Source organism: Diabrotica virgifera, chromosome 3 (assembly GCF_917563875.1).
Source record: "Diabrotica virgifera virgifera chromosome 3, PGI_DIABVI_V3a".
Classification (NCBI taxonomy): Eukaryota; Metazoa; Arthropoda; class Insecta; order Coleoptera; family Chrysomelidae; genus Diabrotica; species Diabrotica virgifera.
In genome coordinates, this window is record NC_065445.1 from 257,201,806 (window position 1) to 257,224,426 (window position 22,621).

Genomic DNA, 22,621 nt, shown 5'->3' on the forward strand with positions numbered 1-22,621 from the left:
TTTTTTATTGTCAACATAAACGAATGAATAAAAAAACAGAATGTTAAGAAAACCTGAGGCTATAGTTGGGTTTTAATTTCAGTATTTTATAAATGCTAGAATATTCCACAGGATGATGCGAACTTTGAGAAAAAAACACAGTTTGATTGGTTCACCCGGTATATAATGAAAGTTTACCTGTGTAGCAACAATATTATTATAGTGGTATGTTCAAAAAATTTATTATATTCCGACATTTTAGAAGTTAACATGTTTAATCTTCGCCTAACAATTTTGTTCTTACATTTAACAGGCTCCTTAACGCTTTGAATACGAATGTAAGTATCTATTTGAAAATTGTTCAAAACGTTTACAAATAAATACAACGAAGGGTGCATCGAATAGAAATTTGAATTAAATCGAGAGTGAAAGGACTCGCATGCATTTGTAGAATTTTCCGTAGTTACAGCTGCTTCAGCCCAAAGTGTTGGTGGAAATAAAGAATTTTCACCAACATAATTGTCTATTAAATAGTCCGCAAAATCTACCGCAGCTTTATGCAGATGATTTGGCTGAAATTCAGCCAAATCCAAAGCAAAACATTCTCCAACCTCCTCTGGTTTTAAAAAAGATAGTCCAAAAAGACACCTCAGCCACTTTCCACTTTCACTTTTTCCATCTTGATATTCTTTAGCCAAGCCTAAGCTCTGTATTTTCCTGTACCAAGCTTGGCCAAGATGAAACCTGCATCCAACGATCTTTGTGGTGGGCCATTGTGCAGAAATTGCTTTATGAATAGCTAATTCATAATCAGCTACAATAATTTTTGGAGCAAATATTAAATTAGAATTGCGACACTTTTCTTTAAGAATAACAAAAAGTTTTTCATATGTTGACCGAAGTTCAACACAAGTAACGAGTTTCCCTTTTCACTTAAGATCATTTTAATTTCACTCACTTTGACTACCTTTCAAGACAGCTCAAAATAAACTAAATCTAAAATAATATTTTATTATTAAATATTTCCTTACTCATTAAAATCTCGTTATAGAATCGGACCCTCATTAACCCTAATTACCTACCTTAATCTACCTACCTACCTATCTCTCGTACGGTCCGTAATTCGGTGCACTTATTTTGGCTGTTCAGGTAGCGGTCCTCAATTCGAGAACACCGAAAAAATCACTTAAATCGGCCAACAGGTTTAGGAAATATGAGACATCAAAAATGACCAAATATTTAAGTGGGCCGATTTCTATGCACGTGAGTTTAGTTCTGAGACTATAATGTGGTACTTCCGGTTACACCTTTTTAACCGGAAGTGATATAAAAACTGAAAGTACATATGTATTTATTCTCGTCTTGCTAAGGCGCGTCGAGTAATATATCGCTTGAACTATTTAGTCGACTTTAAAACAGTACTTCCGGTTGCAACTCTAAAACCGGAAGTCCGAGGTCAAATTTCTTACAATCTTTAGGTTATAAGCTGTCATTCGACTTTTCATTTGTCATTCTATCTGGTCTAATGATGGAGGATTTGGGATTGCAAAACGCGACGGACAGATAGACATTAGACATAGATAATTCAACGTTTTTACATTTTTTCAAAACGAGTTGGTTTACTTTAAGAATCCGCATGAATTTTCGTAGAAATTAGGGATTATAAGTTTATTTTCGAAAAGTGCAATGACTTCTATGACGTCATAGTTTGCCACTAATCCGCATGATTAGTGGCAAATAGGAAAGTAGATTTAATAGGAAATGAAGCAGTATGATATGAGCAACGAATATAGACGTATGCGTCTATAGTCACTGATATGAGTCTTGTGAATAGAATACTTTAAATCCACGGGTACTCCGAAAAATAGATATTTACATTTTTGCGGTGACACTTTTAATATAGGTTGAGTGTGATTTGTTTTTTATTTATTTTGTTTTGGCAGTTTCCTTGTGTACATGATATAAATTACGTATGTCTCATAATGTTTTATTTTTTGTTGTGTATTGTGTAATTATAGCTCCTGTTTTATATTTTTACTAAGATTTCAAAATTTTGTAAAGTAGTTTTTAGTACCGATGAATAAATATATTGTATATTACTACAATTTGACTTTATTACAAAGATACACTTGGTTTATTTTTTGTTTATTCCTTGTTTCGTTAAAATGACCTAGTCATAACAATAGCACAAATTGAGCAATATCATGACCTAGCAATATCATAACCTAATGAACAGTAAAATGAGTATAACGCTTCAAAGAAGACTATACGAAGTTATATACGAAGTATGGTGGTACTCCACCCTCAGGAACGTCTCATGTTAGTTGGGGTAGTTACCCCCTATGATAGAGTTTGATGAAGTAGACACTATTTGCCGAATACCTACTTATTTATTTACCATACTCTAAATACTACAGTAACTAGTTGGTGCGTTTGGAAATCTAACTGTTTAATAATGTATCTGAATCACGAGTGATAGTTGATAATAGAACGATCCGCGATGTTATTTTGTAACTATAAATAAACTAGAGAAGTGTTGATGTTTTTAATGCTGGCTTGGCCGTGAATTAAGAATAATATTGAATAGCTGACAAAGCGTTATTGAAACTAGTGCACTCGTGTTGAGCAATCGATGTCACCTCATTATTTAACAACAAACGTGATGTTTATTTTGTAAGACATTTAAAAATTAAATGAAAATGTGTTGCTCTTATTTTGGATGCTGATAATCCTGTAATCCTTTTAATGCATGAAGACATTTAGAACTACATACTTACAAAATCTCATGAACCTGAATACACAGAGATCTTGAACACAAAATCTATTTTTTACCTCATTCAGGTAAATAGTGTAAAGCTTTGCACATAGAAATAGAATTTGCACCACAATAGAGAACATAATCCAAAACAATGACAATATATGGACAGTAGCTAGACAAAAAAATGTCTGGATAGAGTGCAACAGAAATATGGCCCAACAACTAAAAATTATCAACGGGCTGTGTAACTGCCCCGAACTTCTCTCCAAAATATCTCTATTTGTCCCCAGTCGTTCGACTAGGCAGGTGCAAACCTTTTATGTCTCTTTTCATAGATTCAATTATTCTTACAACACATTTATTCCTAGAACTCTTCGATTAGCTAACTCATTAAATAACCTCGAAATTTTTAATATATCAGTTTCCCGCTTTAAAAACCTAATTTCTTCCCTAACTTTTTAACTTTTTAATATTTTCGGCCAGAGCTTTTGTATTGTGATTAGTGTTACATGACCTGTATGTATTAGATAACTTAAAACCGTTATACCTTGCAACATTTCCGAATTGATTTAGGTGATATCTTTTGTTTGTAATTGTACTGACCTAATGTTATCTTATTCTTTTTTTTCTTTCTTTTTTGTAACTGTATTACTCATACGAGTTATTTTTTCTCAAACCACTTGGTTATATGTTATATTACGATAGTTTATGTTATATAATTGGTTAACATTAATGTTATATAATTGTATAATTATGTTATATAATTTAGAACACTGTAAAATTTATATCGGAATAGGGCTTGCCCGTGAATAAATAAATAAATAAACAGTCTTCCTGTATAGACGAAGAATATGGATAGACGATGTGGATGAAAAAAATGTAAGAGAGAGGGAGAGAAAAGTCTATTAATAAAATTGGAAAATGAAAAATAATGGAACATTACCAAGATAAGAAAACCAGTGGCAATTATCAATTCATTAAATAAGTCATTTATAATTTGATATTGAAATTCTAACGCTTTAAATTAATATACAGTATGGTGCAAATAAAAGGAATAAATTCGTTATTCCGTAATTCGCTATACGACTTTAAAGAAAAAGCCAAAACAGGTCGATTTTTATTTTTAGATTATCATTTTTTGGCATATTTATCATACTAGTGACGTCACCCGTCTGGGTGTGATGACGTAATCGATAATTTTTTTTAATGAGAATAGTGGTCATGTGCTAGCTCATTTAAAAGGTTATTTAATTTTATAGTCATTATTATAAACAATAACAATTGTTTATCCAGGGTGTCAAAAATTTGTTTGAATTAAATTAATTGTCACAAAAAGGATAATATATGTAATTTATTTAATTAAAAATACATTTTAATGCTGTCAAAAAACAAAAAAAGTATTTGATAAGTAAACATTGCTTTTGGTTAAATTGAATATTCAAACTCAAGAGGCAGGTGGGTAGCAGCTTAAACATTGAATTTAAGCGAAAAGCAATGTTTATTTGTCAAATAAACATTTTTTTTCTTTTTTCTCTTTTCATACAACAAGTAAATGTATTTTCTTCTTCTTCGTTTTCTTTTATATGGGCAGTACTGCCTGTTTTTCTTCAACGGTACCTTTAATTCTGTCCCTAAATTGTTATTCCATCTTTTCCTTGGGCATCCTATACTGCTCCTGCCTAACGGTGACTTGTCCCTGGCTGTTCTTACTATCCTTGATTCAGACATCCTGCTTATGTGTTGATTCCACTATTCTTTTCTCTTCTTTACCCAGGTATTTATATTGTCTACCCCACATCTGCATCTAATTTCCTCACTTCTTACCCTGTCTTGTAGTGCTTTTCCAGTAATCCTTCTTAAGATCTTCATTTCGTTCGTCTCCAGATGTCTTTGTGTTTTGCTTGTAACTGGTCTTGTTTCGGCCGTGTAAGTCATAACTGGCCTAATAACTGACTATATTCGGGCCTTTGTTTTCACTCTTAGGTGTTTGTTTTCCAAACTGTGTCGTTTAGACCTTGGTTTCCTCGAAAGCGGCACCGACAAACTGCGACCGTAATACTGTGATGAATGACGTCATAAAAAACTGTACCACGCAAAAATAATACCAGTGGTTTCCAAGGATGCATTGGAACTTGGAAGCCACAGCTTGCTGAGTTTACGCATTTCATTGCCACAGTGTAGAACCTTGAATTTTTCACCGTAATCTGACGTCATTGATCGCAGTGTTACGGTCGCAGTTTGTCGGTGCCGCTTTCGAGGAAACCCAGGCTTTAGGCGTCTGGCCGTTCTACTGCTTTAATTATTTGGTCTTTTACCTCTTCTTCGATATTGCTGTCGGCTGATAGATTAATTCCCAGGTATTTGAAAGTCATTACTTGTTGTATAATTTGATTGGCTTACTACAATTTGCATCTTATTGGTTCTTTGGATATTACTAAGCTTTTTGTTTTTTGGGCTGATATTTTCATATTCATTTCTTTTGCGTTAATGTTGAATTGTTAGTGTTGAATCTTTGTAGGTCGTCTTCGCACTCTGCTATTAACACGGTGTCATCAGCGGAACAGAGTGTTTATCTATCTATCGCCCATTTTGTACCCTCTTTTTCTCACTTGATTTATTATTGTATCCAACATTATATTAAACAGTAGAGGGCTTAGTAAATCTCCTTGCCTGATTCCTGTGTTTGCTTTTATGGGTTCTGTTATTATTCGATTGACTTTAATTTGTATTTTATTTCTTACATATATGTTTTTTATCAGTTTTACGATATCCCGTGGTAAATTTTTGTACCATAGTAGGTGTATCACATCTTTTAATTGCATTCTATTAAACGCTTTCTCTAGGTCTATGAAACAGAAAAAGGCTGGTTTGTTATATTCTTAACACAATGAATAAGCTAGAGGCATTTGAGATGTGGATCTATCGACGAATCCTTAAAGTTCCCTGGACCGCAAGAATAACAAATGAAGAAATCCTGAGAAGAATTGGTACAGAACGACAACTGATGTGCACAATTAAACAGAGAAAAACGGCATACCTGGGACACATAATTAGAAATGAAAGATATCAGTTTCTGCAAACCTTATTGAAGGAAAGATCGAAGGAAGAAGGGGAGTGGGCAGGAAGAAAATGTCATGGCTCCGTAATGTCAAACAATGGACAGGACTAAAAAACATAGGAGACCTAATACATACTGCAAGGGATAGAGAAAAATGGTCAAACGTGATCGCGAACATCCATTAGTTAGTGGATTGCATAAGAAGAAGAAGAAGTTATATTCTTATAATTTCTCCGCTATTTGCTTTATCACAAAAACTGAGGTCTGCCCTATCACCTTTCTTAAATAACGCTACTATTTGAGTGGTTCTCCATTCTTCTGGAATTCTTATTGTATTTATTATTTATATTCAGTAAATGTATTTTGAATTAAATAAATTACATACATTCTTCTTTGTGTGTCAATTAATTGAATTCAAAAACAATTTTTTATACCCTGTATAAATAATTGAATAACCTTTCAAATGAGTTAGCACACGACCCCTATTCTCATTAAAAAAAATCATCTATTACGTCTTCACGCCAAGATGGATGACGTCACTCGTATAATATATATACCAAAAAATTATTATAATTTAAAAATAAAAATCGACCTGGTTCGGAATTTTTCCTTAAAGTCGCCAGCTTACTAAATAACAAATTTATTCCTTTCATTTGCACCATACTGTAAACAGTAATTTCGATCTTACTTACTTACTTACTTAGTCCTAAGCCTTTCTACCTTTAGGTGTAAGGCTGGTAGAGTTGAGTTTGGCATTGTAGTCTCCATGCTTTCCGATCTTGCGTTAGGTTTCTTGCACTTTCCAATGTCAATCCCTTCTTCTCGACTTCTTTTCTGATTTCATCTACCCACATAACTCTTGGTCTTCCTCTTTTGTTTTTCCCCTGCACTCTTGTTTCGAACACTCGTTTTGTTAGCCTCTCATTCGACATTCTACACACGTGCCCGAACCATCTAAGTTGCCCCTCCACTATTTTTTCATTGATTGGTTCTAGTTTTAGGTTTTGTCTAATTGTTTCGTTTCGTATTTTGTCTGCCCTCTTTCTGTTTGCTATTTTCCTCAGGAACCTCATTTCCATAGCATTGACTCTGGATTTTTGTCTACCCGTCAATGTCCATGTCTCGCTGCTATACATGATTGTTGGTCTAACTACTGATTTAACGACTGCCGTTTTTACTTTCACCGGTATCTCTTTTTTCCCCAAAAATTTTGTTTTCATAGCGTTAAATAAGCTTCCTGTTCTTCCCATTATCTAGTTTATTTCCATGTCTTGTTTACCATTTGATTCGATTATTACTCCTAGGTATTTAAAATATTCCACTTGCTCTAGTTGTTTCCCGTCTAATTCTATTGCGTGTGTGTCTTCCTAGTATTTGAAATTATCATTGTTTTTGTTTTCTCTGTATTAATTTTCATATTTATGTTTGATAGTTCTTCTTCTAGGATTTCAAGATTGTTCTGTAAGTCTTCTCTGTTTTCTGCTATCAATACCATGTCGTTTGCAAATAGTAGCTCCGATAGTTGAGTCCGTTTCATTTGCCAGTATCCTGTTAGTTTTCTCATTCTTCTCTTGGCTTTCTTTATCGCTTTATCCAGTACCAATGAGAATAGCAGTGGACTCAGCACGCATCCCTGTTTGACGCCTTGACTTGTAGTAAATTCTTTGGATTCCTCGTTATTGGTTCTTACTGTATTTGTATTATTTTTGTACATATCCTTTATTACTTCTATTATATGTCTGTCGACTCCCCTTTCTTTTAGTGTCTTCCATACGTCCTTTCTTCGGATTCTGTCAAACGCCTTTTCCAGGTCAATGAAGCACATATGTATCTCTCTATTCTTCTTGATTACCTTCTCACTTGTCTTAATGTGAATATTAGGTCTTGCGTGATTCTGTGTGCCTGATTCCTGAATCCACACTGTGTGTCTTCCATAGTTGTTTCTATTTGGGTTTTTATTCTGTCTCTATTATTCTTGCAAATACCTTCCCATAAATTCTTGATATGGTGATACCTCGGTAATTATTAGTTTCTCTTGTCTACCTTTTTGTGTAGTGGTAATATAATGTCTTTCTTCCAGCCCTTTGGTAATTCTGCTCTATTTATGATATCATTCATTAGTTCTTTCATGCTATCCATTCCCTCGGTCCCCATGAATTTTATCATTTCCGGGGTGATATTGTCCTTGCCTGGTGCTTTGCCCAATTTTACTCTTTCTATTGCTTTCTCTAATTCCTCTCTTGTTATGGATTCCACTTGTTGTTCTTCATTCCTTTCTTGTATCTCCCCTATGTTGTCCGTGTCTGCATGAGTTAGCTCTTTGAAATGTTCTCTCCATCTTTCCGTTATTTGTTTTTCTTCTGTTAGTACGTTTCCATTCTTGTCTTTTATATTCGGCATCGGGTGCTCTTTCTTTTGTCTGAGTTGTTTTAATGCGAAGTAGAAGAGTTTTTGGTTTTCCCTATAATTTTTTGTCATTTTTTGTCCAAATCTCTCCCATGACCTTTCCTTTCCTGATTTCACCACTATTTAACCTCTTTCCTTTTTTCTTTATATGCCTCGTAATCTTCCGGGTGTTTTGTGCTTAGGTATCTCTTCCATTTGTCTTTTTTGTTCTTTATTTTCTCTCATATTTCTTCCGTCCATCATTCCGTTCTCCTCATGTTAGTATTTGCTATTTTTGCTTTCCCGCAAGTTTCCTCAGCTCTTTGATTATGCTGGTTTTTAGATATTCCCATTTTTCTTCTATATTTGTATTTTTTGCCCTACCTTTCAGAGTATTATCTAATTTGTCTTGGAATTTCTTCTTATATCTTTCCTCTTTTAATTTGTAACTTTTTATTTTTTTCGTTTCGTTTACTACCTTTCTTCTCTTTTCTTCTTTTTCCTCTGTTGTTCTCTTTCTCTTTATTATTAGATGGTGGTCACTGCCTATCTCTGAGCCTCTTTTCACTTTTGTATCCTGTACTCTTTTCCATTTGTTGCTGCTTATCAAAAAGTAATCTATCATTGATTTTTCGTTTCTGCTGTCTTGTACTCTCGTGTATTTGTGTACTTCTTTATCTTTAAATTTTGTATTTGTTATAACTAGTTTGTTCTCCATACATATTTCTATTATTCTTTCACCATTTCTGTTTAGTATTTCTTCTCCTTCTTTTCCCATGCACTCCTCTATTCCGCTGTTGTTGTTTCCGATTCTACCGTTTAGATCTCTCATTACAATTATGTTTTCTTCCCCATTATCAATTTGCATTTTGAGCTCCTCGAAAAATTTATCTTTCTCTTCCTTTCTTGCATCTTCATTTACTCCGTAGGCTGTTATTATTGTCCATATTTCTTCGTTCAATCAGTTTCATTTTCATCGATATTCTCTGGTTAACATATTATGTTTCTTCTATAACGTGTTGTAGTCTATTTGGTGCAATTATTATCCCGACTCTTTCTTTTGCTCTCTCTTTTGTATCCGCTCCTATCCAAAGTAACCAATATCCTTTGTGTATTTTCTTAAGACCTTTTCCTTTCATCTTCGTTTCCGTTATTCCTAGTATTTCTATTTTTTGTTTTATCATTTCTTCTACCAGTTCTTCCTCTTTTCCATTGATGCTTCTCACATTCCATGTTAATTTCGATCTACGTATGAATAATATATGCTTTTATTGCTTTTACCTACGCCACTGGTATTTAACTTAAAATTTGATAGTTGTCAATGATATTTTAAATATGTATTATATTCTGTCATAAAAAGGTGATGATTTTAAAATTCGTGTAATAAAAATGAGCCACATTGAATTCAAAGCATTACAACTTCAAGAAGAAGCTCAGAGGAGGGTAAAATCAGCAGGATTCTTACAGTCCTTGTTTTTGCGGTCTACAAGTAAATCGGAAGAGTCAATAGAATATTACAAAAGAGCCGGAAATCTGTTTAAAATGGTTAAAAAATGGAAACAAGCTGGTTCGGCGTTTATGGATGCTGCTAATCTTTGTTACAAAGCTAAAAATTTTACTGAAGCTGCTCTGGAGTATATCGAAGCGGCAAATTGTTTTAAAAATTGTGACACTGAAATGGCTATAAAGGCGTACAAAGAAGCTGTGAAATTATATAGAAATAACGGTAAATGGAGAGTATATGTATTACTTTTTTTAGTATTTTGGATTTTTTAACAATAGCAGGTCAAACTGATTTGAAAACTGTCATTTTTGTATTCTGTGATATTTCTTTTCTGCATATAAATTTTTTGTTCATTGTATGATACAGGTTGTAAAGCAGGGAGATCCGCTGCCCACTTCAATCTTCAATTTCTTGTTGGAGGCGATATTGAGAGAGTGGAATACGAACGAAAGATATAATTTATCACAACAGAAGTCAGGTCTTGGCCTTTACGGACGATGTACTGTTAGAGGCATGAACTGAAAGGGAACTATTGAGGATTTTCAAACTCTTTGAAGCGAAGGCTAAGCAGTAAGGATTGATTATTAGTAAGCAAAAAACCAAGTACAAAATTATTAGAAAGAGCATTGCTTCAAAAAGGTGACGGGAGTTTGAGTGTCTATAGGAGTAACTCTAACAAGTAAAGGGGAAGAAAATCAAGAAATTGAGAAGCGAATTTCTAGATGAAGGAAGACTGTCGGAGCCCTACACAAACTACTAAGAGCAGAAAACATCTCCAGAGAGGCAAAATTGAAACTGTACCGAACAGTAATCCAGCCCACAGTCCTTTACGGAAACGAAACATAGGTTATGAAGAAAAATCAAGAAAATATGTTGGAACAGCTGGGAGCGGAGTGTTCTAAGGAAGATATTCGGGAGAGTAAAAGACGATAAAGACGTTTGGAGGAAACGAACAAATCAGAGATCAGAGTGTCGTACCGGAAACCAGAAATTAGCCAGATCGTCAGAATAAAGAGAGTCTTAGGTGGTTAGGTCGTCTTGCAAGAATGACTAACGGAAGGTGGACAAAGGACTCGTTGCTGAAAGGGAAAGGAAAGAAGAGAAGAGGACGACCACCGAACAAGTGGTTAGAAGCGCGTAAGGAAGACCTTGAAACAATCGGGATAACAAATTGGAGAACTGCGTCCATGGACAGAAAAAAAATGGAGAAAAAAACAGTAAAAACTATTATTACTTTTAAGTAAAAATGTAAGATAACCTGGGTATCTTCTACTTATACAGTTATTAAACAAAAGTAAAGAAAGTAGCAGTAGGTATTCGTAAATTTATTTTTATTTTTATTTCTTCTGTATCCATTCATTTATATTATTTAACAGGAAAGTACAGTGCTGTTGCTAAAAATTATGAAGCAATGTCAGAATTATTGCAAGAGGACTATAATAACCAGGGAGCCGAAAAGTATCTTGAACAAGCGGCATACTTTTATCAATTGGATAAAAGATACTGGGCGTCAAATAAATGTTTGGAACAAATCGCAGAAGCAGCTGCTTTGTCATCAGATTATGTGAAGGTATCAAATTTTACGTTCATACTTCTTCTTGAGATACTCTATCATTCGGAGACGTTGACAATGACATCATCATCAATGGCATTACAACTCTTCGTGAGTATTTGCCGCGTTTACTATTGCCTTCCATGTTTGTCGGTACTGTGCCACTATTTCCCATTGTCTCATTTTATTCTTCCATTTTCTACAGAACTTATCTGACTCAGTGGCGCACCTAGAATTTCCTTCTGGGTGGGGTTGGCTTAGGTACCGAATTTTTTTTGTATTGTTTGTGAAAGAGAAGTTACATTTTCCTATTCGCGGTGTGCAAGTACTTGGAAGGGGAAACGAGAAACGACCCTGCGCGAGTCGCGGAGAAATATTGCAACTATCTTAAATAATTCATATTGTCAATTGAAATTGTTAAATTGACGTATATTTCATACCTTCTGTCAATGAAGCAGAAAAATTATATATTGCTCCACAATATTGATATGATATGCAATTATTATATAAAGGTAAATTTAATTAATTTTATTTTGCTTGCTGTACTGCATTTTAATAACTAATTGTATTTACTACATACAATTGTTGACGTTTTCATAACATAACCTGAATCTTATTTTTTCTTCTTATTATTTTTTTGGACTATAGCCTTGACAATTATCCAGTAACCAGGACTAATATAATTGGCCAATATAATTAAAAGTGCGAATTTTAGTATAGAGCGTAGAAATAGGGGTCGCTTTGCCGAACTTGCACGGTCCCAATAGGCGGGGAAATAAAGCATTACACTTCTAACTTTTTTAAAGTAAGACGGATCGTTATGAAACCTTTTGTATTCAATTCTGGAGAGCTTTAGGAAAATTCTTGAACACTTAGCATGAGGGACAAATGAAAATTGCATTGTTGTAAGCGGAACATGCATTTTACAAAGTGCTTCAAAGTGTTCAAAAAATGAAAATTCACAACTGGGAAAATAATCATGGAAATAAGTACAATTTTCATACTCGGGAGTTTTGAGGTCGCTGAATAGGAATATGGTGTCGGCGAAGCTGTAAGAGGTACCTGGTGTCCGGTATCCCGGTAGGCACGTCGTCTCCTGGATGAGTTTTATGGAAATGCATTATGAAAATCGTTGAAACTTGTTATTCCGAGGTTTTTGAGGTCGCTGAACACGAATATTGCTTCGGCGATACTGTATGGGTACCTGGTGCCCGGTATCTATATCATCTCCTGGAGTTTCATGAAAATTCGTTATAAAAATAGTTGAAATTTATTATTTTACGGTTTTTGAGGTTGCTGAACACAAATATTGCATGGAAGATGCTGTATACGAGGTACCTGGTGCCCGGTATCTACGTCGTCTCTTGGAGTTTTATGAGGAAATTCGTTATAAAATTCAACAGTGAGTAGCAATAACAGTAAGTTATTTTCATAAGAAATTTCCATAAAGCTCCAGGAGATGACGTAGATACCGGGCACCAGGTACCTCGTAGGTACAGCATCGCCGAAGTGTTCAGCGACCTCAAAAACCTCGGGACAACAAGTTTCAACGATTTTCATAATGAAATTCCATAAAACTCCAGGAGTCGACTGCATACTGGGATACCGGGCACCAGGTACCTCTTTACAACTTCGCCAACACTATATTCCTCTTCAACGACCTCAAAAATCCCCGAATATGAAAATTGAACTCATTCCCATGATTATTTTCCGAGTTGTGAATATTTATTTTGTGAACACTTAGAGATGCACTTTGGAAAATGCATTTTCCGCCTACAAGAATGCAATTTGCCTTTGTTCCTCATGCCAAGTTGTTCAAGAATTTTCTGAAGCTCTCCCGAATCGAATGCAAAATGTTTCCTAACGATCCGTCTTACTGTATTTGTATTTCCTGGCCTACTATTCTTTATATGCACTGAGAGGGGTTTTAACCCCCAAACCTCGCCCACCCTGGGTACGCCACTGATCTGACTGCATCTTTCCACCTTTTTCTAGGCCGTCCTACAGACCTTCTTTCATCTGGCCTTTCCCAAAACACACCGTCTATAAGGCGCAAGGGCGGATCCAGGACCGATTTTCGGGAGGGGCCATAAACTTTTTTTGGGGAGGAGTACCAGAAGTACGATGGTAATTTTTAAAAATTAGGGTTACAATGGTGAGTTTTAAGTCATTTTTCACACACTTTGAGAATTGCCTTAAAACTCACCATTCCTGCCATAGTACCGATCCTACACATTTCTTCGGATCCAAGTGCAGTTCTTTCAACAAGTTTAATACTATTTTTTCCAATGCTTCTCCTGCCAGGCCTTGTTATTTCCCTATTTCTTGATTTTCACTAATTATTTTTAGGTTCTCATAAGCGTCAATGAATTTGACAAAGTCTTCACGAATGTTGTTATTGTGTATGTATCCCAAATTTAGAGAAAGCACGTGGGATACGTCAGTCGTTTCGTCAAATATTATTTGTTCAATTATTTCTTCACCACAACATGTTATTAATTGATTTTGACTGTTGCTACTAATGCATGTTGCTCAGGAAGATGCTGTGGATAGGTGTTATTTAAGAGTCTTATCTCCTGATGCGATTTTAAACCTTAACACTGTGGTTCTAAGGCAAACCCCGATATGTCAAAAAACGTGATTTTGCACCAGATGAGTTTAAAAGTTCGCGGTGTTGTTGTAATAGTGGACATATCGGAAACAATTTTATTATCTACTGGTTACTTGGATGTGTTTAGCCATGTAGGGTTTTGTCATCACATTCTTCATCGCTCAATGTAGGTACATATTGGCATTAAAAACGAAAAATCGATAATTTTTGACATATCGGGTTTTGCCTTAGTACCACAGCAATTCCCCTCATTCCTAGGTCCAGCATCTTCGTCCAGAAGCATAAGGCCATCATCACGATGGTCTCTTAGAGAAATATTTTGTCGACCTAAGAACACTATAGACCCTACTATTGGTCGTAGTCTTTCTTTATTTTTTGTTTCTGTTTAGACCTCTGAGAGTCTGTCTGGTTAATGACTGACTTTCGAGGGTTGCTATAACTTTTTAGAAAATCTAGCTCAACCTGAACGCACTTCTTGTGATATGATGTTTTTTCATGGGTTTATATGACTCCGTCTTTGCTCATGAATTTGGGGAAAGATGTTAAAGGTTTCGTGACAGGGCTTTGGGCTGTCATCCCGTTATTGTGACCATATTTTTCATTAGAAAAATGAAACGCAATATTTGTAAAACAATTCCTTTTGACTGTGCGAAAATACCAACCAACTCCTTTGTTCTAAGAGCTTGTTATCCAATCGTTACCCAAGTAACGCTTCACTTTTTTATTCTTTTCTCTGTAAAATTATCAACATTTTGATTTATAAAAAACCCAAAAGTCATTCTTGAAGCTTCTCCGTTACTTCTTTTTTTCAATTCTAGTCCAGAAAACGTATTTATCCCCTGTTTTGTACATGTATATGTGTTTAAAATTAAAAACATTTGAACTGCAAATATTCAAATTTATATTATTCTAAATTCTCGGAGGAGGCCATGGCCCCCTCCCTGGATCCGCCTTTGATAAGGCGATTGTCTTATCTGATTAAATTTTCCTTTCCGAGGAGAGACTCTAACTCGTTATTGTATCTGCTGCCTATCCATTCGTTTGTCACACTGTCTCTGCAAGGACCATATATCACTCGAAGGATTTTAAGTTCCCACACCAGCTATTTATTTACTTCTTTTTTTGTTAGCCTCCATGTTTCGCTTCCATACGCCACTGCTGGTCGTATTATGGTCTTATCTTCTTCAAGTGCCATCTCCGCGAAGAGGTCGGCAATCACCATAGCTATTCGGATTTTAGAGACGGCTGCTCTGAAAAGTTAATTTGATGTACTATCCGTTGCAAGATAATTCGGATATGGAATTCTGACAAAATAAGTACGTTTTGTACATATTTTGTCGGAATTCCTTCCGAATTATCTTGCAACGGATAGTACATCAGTACCATTCTCTCAGGTTGCGCAGCCACGATATTCTGCGTCTCCCTATGCTTCTTTTTCCTTGAATCTTTCCCTGCATAATCATTTGGAGCAAGTTGTATCTCTCTCCATGTATAATATGTCCGACATACTCTAATTTTTTTGTTTTGATGGTATTTAAGATTTCCATTTCTTTATCCATATCTATCAGAACCTCTTTGTTTGTGACATGTTCTGTCCACGATATTTTCAGAATTCTTTTGTACACCTACAGCTCGAATGATTCTAGTTTTTTCATTGATGCAGCATTCAAGGTCCAAGCTTCCATTCCATAAAACAAAGTCGAGAAAACCTAGTACCTATATAGCCAACCTAACTCTTAGCTCCAACTTCAAATCTCTTGTGCAGAACACTTTTCTCATTTTCTTAAAATTTGCTCTAGCCTTTTCTATTCTGATTTTTATTTCCTGTAACTAATCTCATGTGAAGTTGATCATTGTTCCAAGGTTTGCATATTTGTCGACTCGTTCGATATTGGATCCGTTTATGAAGAGATTCTCGATATTTCTTTGAGTTTTCGATATTCTCCTAAATTTTGTCTTCTTGACGTCCATTGTTAGACCGTATTCTTGTCCAAACACATGGTTTTATATATGTCTGGATTTTTGCACCTCGTGAGAGAAGTTTTGACTTTATTAGGGTACGGCCAGACTTGCGAGCGATTTATCACGCGAGATAAATCGTTCACGACAATGTAGCGGGCGACAAGCAATAAGCTGTCCACCGAAAAGCGATTTAAATATCAGTTTTTGTCATGCCTCTCACATGAACGCGACGAAGTTCCCTTCTTTTAGACGATGATCCATTCTAGCCCAATAAATGACCGTTTTGGAGTGTAATTTCCAGGGGCAACTTCGAATTGCATGAAAATTTGGATTTAGGTTCTACTTACCCTCCACTTCAAAGTTGAATTTGTGCCGTTGGTTGCTTTTACTTGGGGGGTGACATTTACCCCTTATCGGGGGGTGAAAAACGGGTCTTTAAAATAAGGACGGAAATGGATAAATTGACTTATTTTAAGCACCTTTTGTTCCATAAAGTTTTTTACGTAAGTCAATTTTTGAGTTATTCGCGATTTAAATTGTTGATTTTTCGACAAAAAAACTACGTTTTCAGACCGTTTTTCCCAAATAACTCAAAAAGTAAATATTTTATCGAAAAAAATATTTTTAGCAAAAGTGTAGCCTATAAAAAAACGAAAAAAATGGTGTACCAGTAAAGTCTACAAATTGAGTAGAAGCAAAGTTGTAGCTCATCAAAAATACGTTCTTATTCGTCTAATTCCAAATCAAATAATTCAACGCGAAATCACCGAAGAAAGAAGAGTTTTTCGGGAAAACCTTATTAATATTTTTAAAGTATCGAAAAAATGCTTATTATTTGTTTTTACAAAAGTTTACAGCATCAAAAATAAACGAGTTACACTTAAAAAAAAAAGAGTTGGCCCCTTTTTTTTGTAAAAAAAATCGTGAAAACCTCCCCCTATTTAGCATCCTAAATGAAATTAATCGTTTGGCTTTACCATTTATTTTAACTGTATGTGTATTGTTTATATGATCTGTAAGTTTGATTGGTTTGAAGTGCTTATTTTTGAAAACATTTGGTTTTATAGTAAAAAAAAAATTTCTAAAAATTTTTGAAAAATTTCATTTTTTCAAAATAACTTAAAAAGTATTAGTGATAAGAAAAATCTTAAAGAGTAAAAAAATGTAGGTTTTGCTATTATAAATATGCTAGTTTTATTTTGTTTCTCCGTAAGACAAAAATTGGTTAAGATATGACTGTTCAAAATTTGCATACACTCGTGATTAGTGACCCATTCAAGCTTTCTTAATTATAACCCTTTCAAAAATAAACATTTTAAACCGGTGAGACTGACAGATGATATAAAAAATAGATAGGTAAGTAAATTGTTTGTAAAGCGGTAGCAATTAATTTCATTTGGGGAGCTAAACACGGCGAGATTTTCATGATTTTTTACAAAAAAAAAGAGGGCCAACTTTATTTTGAGCGTAACTCGCTTATTTTTAATGCTAAAACTTTTGTTAACAATTAAAACAAAGCTTTTTATAAACACTTTAAAAAAGTTTAAATGGGTTTTTCCCGAGAAGTGCTTAATTTTTCGGTGATTTCACCTTGAAATATTCGATTTGGAATTAGACGAATAAGAACGTATTTTTCATGAGCTACAACTTTGTTTTTATTTGATTAATAGACTTTAATGATACACCATTTTTTTTGGGCTTTTTATAAGCTACACTTTTGCTAAGGATATTTTTTTCGATAAAATATTTACTTTTTGAGTTATTTGCGAAAAACCGTCTGAATACGTAGTTCTTTTGTCGAAAAATCAACATTTTCAATGGCAAATAACTCGAAAGTATTGACTTAGGTAAAAAACTTTATAGAACAAAAGTTGCTTAAAATCAGCCAATTTATCAATTTCCGGTCTTATCTTAAACGTATGTTTTTTCAACCCCGAGAAGGGGTGACTGTCATCCCCCAAGTAAAAGCAACCAACGGCACAATTTCAACTTTGAAGTGGAGGGTAAGTAGAACCTAAATCCAAATTTTCATGCAATTCGGAGTTGCCCCTGAAAATTACACGGTATCGCCGAATTTCCCGTTCATTTACTGGGCTATTCATAGAGTGTTAACAGGCAAAATGAAGTATGGTGTACTGTACATCCCATTGATAGATATAGGAAAGTATACCTACGGGTAATTTCATCACTTATACAGTTACGAAAATACCCAGAGGTTTTTCCACTATCTCAGAATGAGTAAAAACACATTTGACGTACTACTAAATAAAATTAAAACGGGGCTACTTTGCACTTCGGAAATTAAAATATCTTTGAAACAAGACATCGTGCTGTTTAGTTTGGAGATAAAATGGAACTAAACTCGCTTAGAAATCAAACCGAATTGGAAACAGAAACAGAGCGACACGCTTAGCCGCTAAGCGAGTTTTCGCTAAGCGATTTTTTAGGTATGGCCACTGTAATAATATTCATTGGGTTTGAAATATTTTTTTGTAGTTCAGTTGTCCACGATTTACTTATCTCTCAAGAAAAATCGCTCGCACGCCTGGCCGTACCCTTAGATGTTGAATTGCAAAGAAAGATCTGTTTCCTGCCATTATTTGCGTTTCAACCTCTCATTCTATTTTGTTGTCCTTGGTGATTGTCGCTTGCGACTTCTGCGATTATAGGTGTTTAATTTCTTTAACCACTTCGAAATTATGATCGCTTGCAGCAATATTTTGCCTTATTCGCTGTCTTGTTTTGAAATGACCATGTATTTTGTTTTGTCTTCATTTATTTTTAGACCAATATTTAATGCAGCTTATTAAATAGCTCGAAAAAATGTTCATAACTTCGAATGTTCATTGTGCTACTGCATCTACGTCATTGGCAAAGGCGAGTACGATTTTTGCTCCTCGAGCAGCTATGTCTGGTTTGATTTTTGGATAAATTTTTCGCATGACATTCTAAGGCCAGGTTAAACAACAATGTGGACAACGGATTTCCCTGCCAGTCCAGACTTTAGCAGAAACCATTTGATATTTTCCCCCCTCTTCTAACTTGTGCAAAGGACACATTTTTGCGTTAAAGGGGTGATACACACGCGAGTAAGTACGCGAACTTATGGCTCGCGACCTTTTTCGCGCGTGTATCACCGCAAGTACGCGTACTTTAAGTCCGCCGTCGATCCAACAAGTTTGAAATCTTACTCGTAACCCGTACGTGTATCACGGCCGCGAGCCACGAGCCTCGAGCCATCATGTTATTGCGTTTAAAGTTACACTTATATTTTCACTAATTAAGCAAATTGCCTAGAAAAGATTCAATCGTTTATTGTTGAAAGGAGACAAGTTACATTTTATAAGTTTTGAGAAAACCGTAAAACACTATTTTAAGCTATACTAAATTATTTTGATTATTTGTTTTTGAGTAAACCTAATTATTTATAGGCTGTTTTATTCTTCTGATGAAAATATTACCATCTTATCTATATTTTGTTTGTTTATGCCTACCTTGTATTAAATTAAAATAGATCAAAAACAAGTGCTATACTTCACATCATGCTTTTGACAGCTTACCACACTTATAAAAAATCAAATTATTCTTCTATTTAACAAAACCTGATCAAAAAATAATCAAACTCTACTAAAAAACATAAGATTTCAGCAAAATTAGGTACACAGAAAATAAAAAATTTAACCACGAGGACAGTTTCTAAATTTTTTGCTACCGCGACGGCGACCGCAATCTTTAAAACCGCGTACTTTAAGTCTGCCGTGTATCACCGACGGCGAGCCGAGTAAGTCCGCGATCTTTAAACCCGCGTACTTAAATATTGCGTGTGTATCACGCGCTTTAGTGCAGCTGGTTTCTTGGGTACGCCCAACTCGACCATTGCCTTCTAGTGATGTAACGAATGTCGTTTTTTGAACATTCGCGAATACGAATGCGAATATCTAATAACGACATTCGCGAATGCGGATGCGAATTTTCAGTTTTTTTTTTAATTTGTTTCTATTTTTGAAATGTTTTCTAAATTTATAATAAGAAGTTAATTGATATTTAGTGTAAATCAATCTGAATCTTAAGCTTTATTACATTATACCAAATAATAAAACAACGTGAAGCCTGATAATCTGATTATACGAGGTTAAGTTACCTTTTTTTAATAAAAAAAAAAGATGAGAAAGAGAATAGATTTTGATTTTATTAATCTAACATTATTTTCAAATTATTTTTTCTCCGATATTCATATTCGCAAAACATTCGCACAAATTTTGCGAACGCGAATATGCAAAAAGATGCGGATATTCGCGAATGCGAATACGAATATTCGTTACATCAATATTGCCTTGACGATTTATTGAATCATAAGCCTGTTTGAAATCCATAATAAAGATCTGATTGACGTTTTGATCATACTGCCTGTACTTTTCAAATCTTGTTCAAGTGGTTTTTATGTATCTATTTGTTATTACATATTATCTAATTATTAGTACTACCAAATTAATTTTAGGCAATCAAAATCTTCGAAGGAATCGCTTGTTTCGAATTAACCAGCTCAACAAGAAAACACATAGCAAACGAATACTTTTTCAGATGTGCCATCTGTGTTCTTTGTGCTGGTGCCAGTGTTACAAAAAGATTGCTTACCTACATTTACATATTTCCACCATTTAAAACGTCCAGGGAATATGAACTAGTTGTGTGTCTAGCGGAATGCATCAACGATAACGACTTGGAAGGGTTCGAGTATGCTGTAAGAATATTTGATTCCCAAACTGAACTGAGCCAGTGGCACGTAACACTGCTATTGAGAGCTAGAAATCAGATTACTGAAAATGAACATCTTATATTGTGATGTACCACACAAGTCATGAACAAAAAGTTCAATAAAATTTTTATTTTTATTCCTTGAATTTTGTTTTACCCTTTGAACCACATAAGCTTTTAGACCGGGCAGTATCGTCGCCCCGCTAGCGAAATTATTCCGATTCGATTTTTTTGCACAAACTTACTCAAAAAGAGGCCCTTATAACATATCCACAGGGTGCCGGGCGGTGCCGTGGTCGAAAAATTGTTTAAACCATTTTTTTAAAACAAATTAACAAAAATAATTTTTTCATTTCGAACAAAAATTTTTTAGATAAATTGGCTTAATCTGAGCAAAAAAGGTCTTTTGTCATTTTTTTCTAAAAATTATTGGTGTCGAGTTATATGCGATTAAAAATTTGAAAAATGCGAAAATGGCCATTTTCAAGGCTTAATAACTGGATTTAACATTATTATTATGAAATTCAAAAAGTCACCAAATCAAGGTTAAAATCCCTTCTTCAAGGTCCTGAAGAGATTTTTGTCATTATTTTATTAGAAAGCTGTTATTTTTAATTATTAACAATTAGCGCTATAGTCCAGGATGTATCGTCCCCCTCCGTTAGTGAAATAATTCCGATTCCATATTTTTGCAGAAACTTACTCAAAACGAGGTCCTTATAACATATCCACAGGGTGCCGGGCGGTGACGTGGTCGAAAAATTGTTTAAACAATTTTTTTTAAACAAATTCACAAAAATAATTTTTTCACTTCGAACAATTTTTTTTAGATAATTTGGGATATTCTGAGCAAAAAATGTCTCTTGTCATTTTTTTCTAAAATTGATTGGTGTCGAGTTATATGCGATTAAAAATTTGAAAAATGCGAAAATGGCCATTTTCAAGGCTTAATAACTGGATTAAACATTATTATTATGAAATTCAAAAAGTCACCAAATCAAGGTTAAAATCCCTTCTTCAAGGTCCTGAAGAGATTTTTGTCATTATTTTATTAGAAAGCTGTTATTTTTAATTATTAACAATTAGCGCTATAGTCCAGGATGTATCGTCCCCCTCCGTTAGTGAAATTATTCCGATTCCATATTTTTGCAGAAACTTACTCAAAACGAGGTCCTTATAACATATCCACAGGGTGCCGGGCGGTGACGTGGTCGAAAAATTGTTTAAACAATTTTTTTTAAACAAATTCACAAAAATAATTTTTTCACTTCAAACAATTTTTTTTAGATAATTTGGGATATTCTGAGCAAAAAATGTCTCTTGTCATTTTTTTCTAAAATTGATTGGTGTCGAGTTATATGCGATTAAAAATTTGAAAAATGCGAAAATGGCCATTTTCAAGGCTTAATAACTGGATTAAACATTATTATTATGAAATTCAAAAAGTCACCAAATCAAGGTTAAAATCCCTTCTTCAAGGTCCTGAAGAGATTTTTGTCATTATTTTATTAGAAAGCTGTTATTTTTAATTATTAACAATTAGCGCTATAGTCCAGGATGTATCGTCCCCCTCCGTTAGTGAAATTATTCCGATTCCATATTTTTGCAGAAACTTGCTCAAAACGAGGTCTTTATAACATATCCACAGGGTGCCGGGTGGTGACGTGGTCGAAAAATTGTTTAAACAATTTTTTTAAAATAAATTCACAAAAATAATTTTTTCACTTCGAACAATTTTTTTTTTAGATAATTTGGATATTCTGAGCAAAAAATGTCTCTTGTGATTTTTTTCTAAAATTGATTGTTGTCGAATTATACGCAATTTATAATTTGAAAAATGCGAAAATGGCCATATAACTCGACAACAATAAATTTTAGAGAAAAATCACAAGAGACCTTTTTTGCTTAGTATAACCCAAATTATCTAAAAAAAAAATCGTTTGCAATAAAAAAAACATTTTTGTGAATTTGTTTAAAAAAAATTGTTTATACAATTTTTCGACCACGGCACCGCCCGGCACCCTGTGGATATATTATAAGGACCTCGTTTTGAGTAA

At 34.4% G+C, this 22,621-nt stretch overlaps 2 protein-coding genes across 2 annotated transcripts in view; both read left to right on the forward strand.

The window, feature by feature from the left end:
* LOC126882405 (mRNA (2'-O-methyladenosine-N(6)-)-methyltransferase) overlaps positions 1 to 20,502 on the forward strand; it is a 77,381-nt gene extending 56,879 nt beyond the window's left edge. Inside the window, exon 10 of the mRNA XM_050647342.1 lies at positions 20,308 to 20,502. The gene's annotated coding sequence lies outside the window, so the exon portion shown is untranslated. The remainder of the gene's footprint in view (positions 1 to 20,307) is intronic.
* LOC114329658 (alpha-soluble NSF attachment protein-like) lies at positions 9,570 to 20,652 on the forward strand. Its single transcript, XM_050647714.1, has 3 exons — positions 9,570 to 9,906; positions 11,061 to 11,254; positions 20,308 to 20,652. Exons 1-3 carry the CDS (start codon positions 9,570 to 9,572, stop codon positions 20,650 to 20,652), a joined length of 876 nt encoding a protein of 291 aa, XP_050503671.1.
* Positions 20,653 to 22,621: the final 1,969 nt, after the last annotated feature.